This window comes from Gobio gobio (assembly GCF_949357685.1).
Source record: "Gobio gobio genome assembly, chromosome: 5".
NCBI lineage: Eukaryota > Metazoa > Chordata > Actinopteri > Cypriniformes > Gobionidae > Gobio > Gobio gobio.
The window spans coordinates 22,908,504-22,918,006 of NC_137101.1; the positions used below are offsets into that span (position 1 = coordinate 22,908,504).

The 9,503-nt window shown below is 36.2% G+C and overlaps 1 protein-coding gene across 1 annotated transcript in view; it reads right to left on the reverse strand.

The window, feature by feature from the left end:
• Positions 1 to 4,011, reverse strand: part of ppfia2 (PTPRF interacting protein alpha 2) — a gene marked incomplete at its 5' end in the record, with an annotated part of 199,406 nt that extends 195,395 nt beyond the window's left edge. The window contains one exon of the mRNA XM_079817863.1: positions 3,763 to 4,011. Within this exon, the coding sequence (XP_079673989.1) occupies positions 3,763 to 4,011 (249 nt within the window). The remainder of the gene's footprint in view (positions 1 to 3,762) is intronic.
• Positions 4,012 to 9,503: the final 5,492 nt, after the last annotated feature.

Below are 9,503 nucleotides of genomic sequence, written 5' to 3' on the forward strand. Positions count from 1 at the left end.
AGGATCTGTACACAATTCCTGGAAGCTGAAAACATCCCAGTTCTAGCATGGCCAGCATACTCACCCATTAAGCATGTTTGGGATGCTCTGGATCGGCGTATATGACAGCGTATTCCAGTTCCTGCCAATATCCAGCAACTTCGCACAGCCATTGAAGAGGAGTGGACCAACATTCCACAGGCCACAATCAACAACCTGTTGCACTGCGTGAGGCAAATGGTGGTCGCACCAGATATTTACTTTTTTTTTTGGTGAACTTGCAAAAAAGCAGTCTGGAAACTGGCCTATGTCCACTTGGGTGAGTAGTTTGATATAAGTCAGTCCATTTTTTCCAATGTGACACATTTGGAGACCGTCTGTGAACATGATAGGCGGACAAAGAGTGAACAGCCAATCATAATTCAGCAGGGGCACTGCCTCCTCTCCGTGAATTTCCAACCGTATAACATTGTTACCCCCTTACATTCTTTCCACGCTTTAGCTCCATGAGAACAAAATGAGTTTAAAGGAGGCATACAACAAATTAACCAAAAAATCCGCTTTGAGCACAGCTATAAATAACCTGATATTTAGCTTATCAAATAAGCAAAAGCCTACATTCATCATGCAATTAGTGTAGACTGTGTAAAGTGGCCATTACAAACGCCACCAAACAATCACTGTGAATAAAATCTATTTCAATGCCGTTTAAAAAACATTAGCAGACACTGTTCACGGTTTCTCAATTACAGCAGCTCATAATAACATAGCTTTCCTGCTGGTACACATCTTCAGATTTATTCCGCCAAAGAGCCTCATAAAGCATTAGCGTGGAGTTGATGTGGCAAGGGCTAATAAAGCGCTGCCACGCTAATTAATGCAGTCATTTGCACATGTGTAAGATCCGGATCAAGAGAGGTAACATCGCATTTTTTCACATGATCAGTAAACAGTGTGTCTGAGTACCGTCATGACACAAAGACAATCAATACATTGTAATCGATCCGGTCTACACCGCCACTCTTTTTTGTAAATTGATCACGTAGCGCTTGATAGTAAAACAGCAAGAGAAGAGTCACATGCTAATATCTGTAATTCAAGTGATTGTTATTTTTATGAACTATACATGTCTCTTTTGTGTTCTTGTACTGTATCATTATTTACTCACTGTCACATTGTTCCAAACCTGCATGACATTATTTCTTCTGTGGAACACAGAAGATGTTTTGAAGAATGTCCAGGCTGCCATTTTCCATATAATAAAAGCAAAGTAAATGAATGTAACACACCGATTTGAATGTCTTAGCTTTAATCTGTTCCTCACATAAAACTATATCATAAGGTTTCAGAACAGCTCATGGACACTGAATGCCTTCATTGTACGGAAAAGAGCAACGTAAACATTCTTCACATCTAAAAGATTAGTTTACATATCTCTGTGGTGTTTTTAATATGCTTTAAAACAAACCATGTGCAAATTCATAAGTCAACACCATTGCTGACAAACTGCAGTGTACCAAAGACAATCGCCAGCGTTTCTTATGGCACAAACTACCTTGTAACCAATCACGTCAATGTGCGGGCGGGCTTTAGCATATCATTACTACTATGAAAGCAGGGGAGTCTCAAGAGAAGCCATGTTATCCCAGTATTTTTTTTGTTGATATGAAAAATCAGGTACAATGTAGTGGTGAATTATATATATGATGAAATTATGAACTATATGCCTTTCTCCACTGAAGTTCAAAGCATTTCTAAGGATGCTGATTTTTAGCAGGCAGCTGCCTGACTCTGAGATGGCGAACGGGAAGATGGTTTGTGTAACATTAGGAACACATTATTAGCTGTTTGGTAACGCAGTCGAGTAAAAGGCAAATCATATTAATAACCGTTATGTGTCCGACGTTGTAAAGAGTGATACATAAAATGCATTACCATTTTTCATGTATCCGCATATACTAAATGAAGCAAGGCTGTAGTGTTACATTCAAGCTATTTTAAGGCATGACTATATATTTTTTTTCACAGGAAATAACATTTACTGTAAATATGAGTTTTAAGGGATACAATTATTGACTACAGGGGGACTTTTACATAAGAAAAATAAAGTCAAAGGTTTGGAATAACAACAGACGTCTCATTGTAGGGTGAACAATCCCTTAAACATTTATCATAAAATTACCTAAATACCATAGAAACTTTAAATAAAGAGACGCTGCCATTCAAAAGTTTGGGGTCTGTGAGAATTTCTTTTGAAAGAAATTATTACTCTTATTTAGCAAGGATAAATTAAACTGATCAGAAATAACAGTAAAGATATTGAATGATTTCTGAAAGATCATGTGACACTGAAGACTAGAGTAATGATGCTGAAAATTCAGCTTTGCCATCACAGGACTACATTACATTTTAAAATGTAATTTAAAATGTAATGATATTTCAGAATATTACTAGATTTTACTAGCCTGACAAGCCAGACCCACATCAAGATGTTGGGTCTGGGAACTCACCATTGGCAGGGCTCAATCCGAGGGGCGGGATAAACGGTTGTCTTTCAAATTTCCTCTGCACGCAATAGGATAGCGTTACAACCAACTAGAGCAACGAAGAAGGTGAAGCGGAGCTAGTTGATAGATTAAACTTTTGCCATATCCGGTCGGCAAAACTCTGAACACATCTTCCTTTTTTAAGAATGACTTCAGTGCCGTTCTTTGTTCTTTTGTCAAAGAAAAGCTGAACTCCAAGTCTTCCAGAGTCGCGGCCAAAGTCGATTCTAAAGACCGCTGTTCGCCAGCTTCTTTGTTTTCAAGTAGCACGCGGAACCGCCGCAACTCTGCCGTCATTATGTTTCGCCCGCCCACCGACTCTATACACGATGTGATTGGCCTGACTAGAGTTTGGTTTTTCAGCTTACAAGCCAACTGAGAGTTGCTAGACACCCTGGCTGCAAACTATATACGTTTTTAATGTATTTTTGATCGAATAAATGCTGCCTTGGAGAGCATAAGAGACTTCATGCAAAAACATTAAAAGACTTTTCTGACCCCAAACTTTTAGAAGGGACACTCAAATCCACAACAACCATTTTTTCATGCTCTACAACACAGACCCAATCGCCCTCAGTACAGTAATCCAACCTAAAACCTCCACTATAGGAACAAGTATCACTGAGGGAAAGCGAGAACTACCACACAACAAAACCTATTTTTCTCCTCCACCAGGACCACAGAGACTTCTAGAAGGAGAGCGGTAAGGACTTGTGACTAGAATTACTGACACACTTTTCCTTTGAGCGTCAAGCTAATCTGGGTTTAGGCGTGATTACGTAAACCATCGCTTTTTCCCATGTCTCTGGGCAATTGTAGCGCAGCTGAAAACCGCGCTTGGTGATTTTTAGTCCTCTTTGTTTGGAAGGATGCAGATTTTAGTATCACCAGTTTCAGCTGCTGCAATCACACATGGCCAGCTGTGACATGCCCATGTTTTACAGTCTCTCAGCTGTGAAAAAAAAAGACGCTCAGCATAGGAACAAGCTAACTGTATCTTATAAGTGTGAAATCAACATTTATCAATTCTTTCCACGACTGCTGGTACTCAGATATCCTTATTGGAATATGATGTCTAGCTTAAGACATTTATGAGTGTTGTTTTTGTTTAATCGTGCCTTCTTGGTAGGAACAAGCTGGTATGTGGACCAGACTTTCTGCCGACAGTCGAAAGTCAAGTTAATGTGAGATCAAGTGTTCAGTTATCAACAGCGTAGCGTAAATGTATTAGTCATACCTGTGGCAGTGCGGAGCTGAGCTGTCGCTGCAGTGAGTCCCGGTCATAGATGACGTCCTGCAGGTGCTGCTGGGCGAGGCCCAGGCTTTCTTGTGTCTCTCTCAGGGTGTCCAACAGACGGTCTCTCTCGTCCAGCATGTTCACCATCAACTGCTCGAAGTGGGAGTCAGGGTCGGAGGCACCGCTCTGGGAGCCGCGCTGGCTCAGCGCAGTGTCCTCGCTGATCGTGGGCATCACTTCGCACATCATCTTTACCTGGTGAAAGAGGACGGATGCTTAGAATACGCATGGAGATATCCGTAAAGAAATCCGTATCATTAAAAATGCCATATAAATTAATTTGACGACTTTGACATGACATTGGTTCTACAAATTGTCCATTTTGAGACCAGCTTTAATAATAATGAAGGTAAATAATATTTAATATAAAATATACAACAATATCATCACAATGTTTTAATGTTATTAACAACATAAAATAAAAACAAATAATAATATTTATTGCACATTTTAAAGTAATGTGGTATTTTTTTTTATCTTGTCTAGTATGTCAGGGTTCGGCTTTAGAAAAAAAACAATATAAATCTTAAAAAGAATAAGTAGAAGAAATATATGAACAAAAACTTATTAAAATGCAAAATTATGTAAACAATTATATATATATATATATATATATACATACATACACACACACATATATATATACACATATATACACACACACACACACATATATATATATATATATATACACATTTATACACACATATACATACATACATACGCACACACATTATTGGTCAAAAGTTTAGGGTCAGTAAAAACAGTTGAAAAAAAACCCGAATACTTTTATTCAGCAAGGGTGCATTAAACTGACAAAATATCTTCATTGCATTTCATTATATCAATACATTTAAAAAATCCTGGTTGGTGGTTTCAAAAAAAATATTAATCATCACAACTGTTTTCAACACTGTTAATTATAATAAATGTTTCTTGAGCAAATCATCATATTAGAATGATTTCTTAAGGATCATGTGACACTGAAGACTAGAGTAATGATGCTGAAAATACAGCTTTGCCATCACAGCAATAAATTCAATTTTGAAATATTTCTCAATATTAATATTTCACAATATTACTGTTTTACTGTATTTTTTAATCAAATAAATGCAGCCTTGGTAAGCGTTAGAGACTCATAAATACTTTGCGAGTAAAAATAAATTCTAATATCCACAGATAAACATTTCTGTCAAGCCCCTTTGTGTCTATCTGTAAAAGCGTTTAACTGCTCGGAGCATCTGCGAGTAGACAGCATGTAGACTGTATGTACATAGTGGTGATGTGTGTCTGCTCCTGTTAGACTCAAAGCTGTCAGGACTGTGACGGCTGGTAGCTGTAGGGGAGAGAAGCATTAAAAACATGCGGGGCCACAGAGCTCCACGCCTGGGCTGTGATGATACAACACAGGCAGAGCGGGTGGAGGAATCTCCTGGCAAGGACGAGATGTGTTTGTGTGTGTTTACAACAGAGTGAGTGGAGAAAGAACAGATGAACAGAGAGAGAAAAAGTCTTGGCAAGTGTATCGGTGCGTTTTCGATTCACCCGAGACACCAACATATGCCAGCTCACTTCATTGACCGGGGCATCTCGGGCCCTGTTAATATTAATTATGTACAAAATGAATCCGTCCGTATATTGCTGTAGAGTATTAAAGTTAAAGTGGAGATGTCATGGGAGGTTGAGCTCCCTGCACTCTGGAATTCGTGCTATAGGCCAGAATGCATCATTTCCTCTATTGCTTATGTAACAGGGTGCTCTACAGCGGTGTGTTGTACTGTCTCCTGCAGCATCATGACCCGGTACAGGCCACAACCACCACCTGTGTCATTTATCTCAGGTGGCTTATATATTACACCGTAACTGATGATGGCAAGCATATAACCACATTTTCAGGATTAGTGGGAATATATAAATTATTTAAATATGTGGGTTCCAATGTTTCTATATGCATCTGTCACCTTCCCTAAATGTATGTCCGCAGAGGGCACTTGGTACATATTTAACAAAAAATTGGCTACAATCTAATATGCTGTATCTTCTTCATATTGAACTGACTACTCAATAAAAATAATTGTTCACAAAAAAAAAAAAGATGTGGGTGCCATTTAAAGATTCTTGAAAAAGGAAGTAATTTTCAAGGAAAATAATAAATAAAGCAAAATAAATATTACAAAAATATATTAAAAAACACTTTTTTAAAAATATTATTTTAGTATTATTTATTCACTATTACAGCATATATTAATATTTTGAATTAGATTTTGTTTTAATTATTCACACTTCAACCTAAACTTAAACACCAATAATATAACATAATTAATATAATATAATTAATATGATATACTATAATTAATATAATATATGATAAATATAATTAATATAATTAATATAATATAATATAGTTTATAATATAATATATAATTTATAATATAATATTATATAACAATATAAAATTAGTGCTGTCAAACGATTCATCGTGATTAGTGCGTTTACATAATATTTGTGTGTGTGTGTATATATATATATATATATATATATATATATATATATATATATATATATATATATATATATATATATATATATATATATATATATATATATATATATATATATATATATATATATATATATATATATATATATATATATATATATATATATATATATATACATATATACATACACACACACATGGATGTATATTTTATTAGAAAAATGTATTATATTTATATATAAACTATTTATATTAATATAAAATATGAATTATATAAATATATATACAGTATATACATGCAAATATTTCTTAAATATATACATGTATGTGTGTGTAATCAAATATACATAAATTATACCCAGTACATACACACATTATGTAAACAAAAACTTTTATTTTGGATGCGATTAATCACGATTAAATGTTTGACGACGTTTGATTGTTTGTACAAGTCGCACAAACAAGTTAATAGCATTATATGAGTCGCTTGAAAAATAAGTCACAGCACGTTTCAGATTATTTTTAAAGTGTGACTTCTGGTAAATAGGGTAATATAATATGCCTTTATCACAGTCCTTGTGTCATCACATAGTGTAATATAATCTCCTCCTGCATTATTGTCAATGGACGCCGGTCGCCAATTTTGACAACAAATCTGAACTTAGTTGAACTTGAAAAATAACATCAATATTTCAAAGTGTTTAATTTAGCTTTACACTTTACCCTACCATATGTGTAATCTTCTATTTTAATGTGCAACATTATGTGAGCGAGACAAATTGTCAGTGTTGCCGTTGTCGTCACAGTCATGTACGCTGCTCAAGTTACTGCCGGAGGAATAATCAGAATTTTTTTTAATGCTATTGTTTTTTATTGTTGCAGCATATTTATTATGATCTCCAATTATGTCTACAATATAATGCTTTCCAATCATTGCACTCAAACCCAGAGGATAAGATCATTTTTGAATAATCGACTTTGGGCTAGAAATATTCCTATATTTGAACAACTTCCGTTTTTCTAATACTTGATGATTGTGTTAGAAAGTGCATGGAAACAATGTGAACATATTGTTTAATTTGTACAGTCTTTACTCCTAATTAATATTTTATGGAATGTATAACCTTGTCTAATTTGAATGCTCTTTAATGTGATATGGTTATCACGTGGAAGTGTGATAAAGCCCTAAATTTGCTTTAAATGGAACTGCAAAATGAATCACTGTTTTCAAACAGTCATTCATTTAAAACTCAAACACGATTTTCCATCTCTATACACATATAAACACACAAAAATGTAATATAAGTTGTCCATTTCATGCATTATTTACAGAAGACATAGGGCCTACATTCATACTTTTCATATTAGGTCTACATGTCCATCCTAAGCCGACTCTCACTGGCAATGGGCCCTGCAGACACTATGCGAACAGGCTGTTAGCCAGTGTCCCACCATCTCCCAGCTAGCCACTAACTGCTAACTTTAGACCCACAAACGCTCTGGGCTGCAGCCAGCTCTCCTGTCTCCAACCAAGCATGCAATGGAGAGCCCTGAAGCTGCCTGGAAAAGTGGGAGGTTTTTTTTCCCCTGCTGCTGTAGATAAAGAGACAATTCAAAAGACAAATTATTGTGTAAAGGTCTGTCACGAGTTAGACCACATCGAAAGTTTCTCATAAACCACCGCTGGGTATCAAAATGCTTGACAAATGTCACTTAGATAACAGATGATTGTAGCAAGCTTAAGAACTGACCTAAGTTGGCTGCTACATACAAATAAAATAAGATATTATTTTATGTAATGTATGCATTGACACAATAAGAACAACTATATTGTAACCCTATATTGTAATTGTTCTAATTTCCAAGGAACAGCATTCTCCCTTAAAATGATCAGGCAGACAAAAACGTAAGTCGTGGAGACTTAAAACTTCGAAGGATGGTAATAGCCCCCGCATCTACTATGTCACCAATGTTGCGTCCGAAATCGAATACTTCTCTACTATATAGTATGCGAAAAACAGAACGCCAACAGAGTAGTATGTCCGAATTCATAGTATTCGAAAAACAGTAGGCGAAAAGTACCCGGATGACCTACTACTTCTGGCCAGATTCTGAAATGTGCAACTGTGCATACGATGGACACTTTACTATCCCATGAAGCCATAGGAGACAATTTATGAATGGAGGTGATGGGACACAACTGACGCTGGTAGGTTACATGATCATGACAACATGGCAGTTGTAGTACGTCCGGATTACGTTCATACTACATTCATTCAAGTACATAGAACGTACTTTTTTAACGGTCGCGAAGTTCGTTCAAATTCAAATGTAGTACCTACTCACATAGTACGCGATTTCGGCCTGTTGGGGGTGCTATAGCGATAAAAAAGAATGTAATGGGTCATAACTCCTAAACCGTTCGTCGCAGGCTCAAGTGTCTATATCATTGGAATCCCTGACTCAAGGTGGTCAAAATATTTTCAGGTATTTGGGATTTTTTTGAAAAAGCTACTTTTGTGAACTAGTCCTAGGTTCTTCGCCCAATCGGAACCAAACCAGTGTAGAAAGATTCCGAGGAGTCTGATTGTCGAAATTTCGATTCACATTCATGATGGGATGCCAAATCAATCGAAGTGAGCATAGCCACTTTTACTAAAACTTTTACTTTCACCAAACTTTGTACCAGTGTTGCCAAGTCCGCGGCTACTTTAACACTGTTGCCGCGGGCTGTTTTTCATGTCCGTGGGTTGAAGCGACTCCAATTATGTGATATTCAGCCCCGGGAATGCGAATTTTAGCACCCCCCCCCTGACCAGCCAGTCCAATTGACTTGAAAACTGGCATGCGGTATCTTTGTCCAAGGTGGTCTCTAGGACCACCGCTGTCAATGGAATAATTTTTTTATGGTCTATGTGATAAATATTGAGATTTCAAAAACACACTTTCGTCAACTAGTCCTAGGTTTTTGGCTCTACCTCAATAACTGTTTAAAATATATATTTCAGTAAACTGCCTATTTTGGCTGCAAATGATCTAGGTGGTTACACGCTTGTTAAATAAAACATTATACCTTTTTATGCATGTGCTTAAGTGCTGCTTGCAGCTATATTTTAAATGTATGTTTTTCCATCAAATATTTTATTTTATTTCAGCTTTATTATAATTAACAGAAATTATA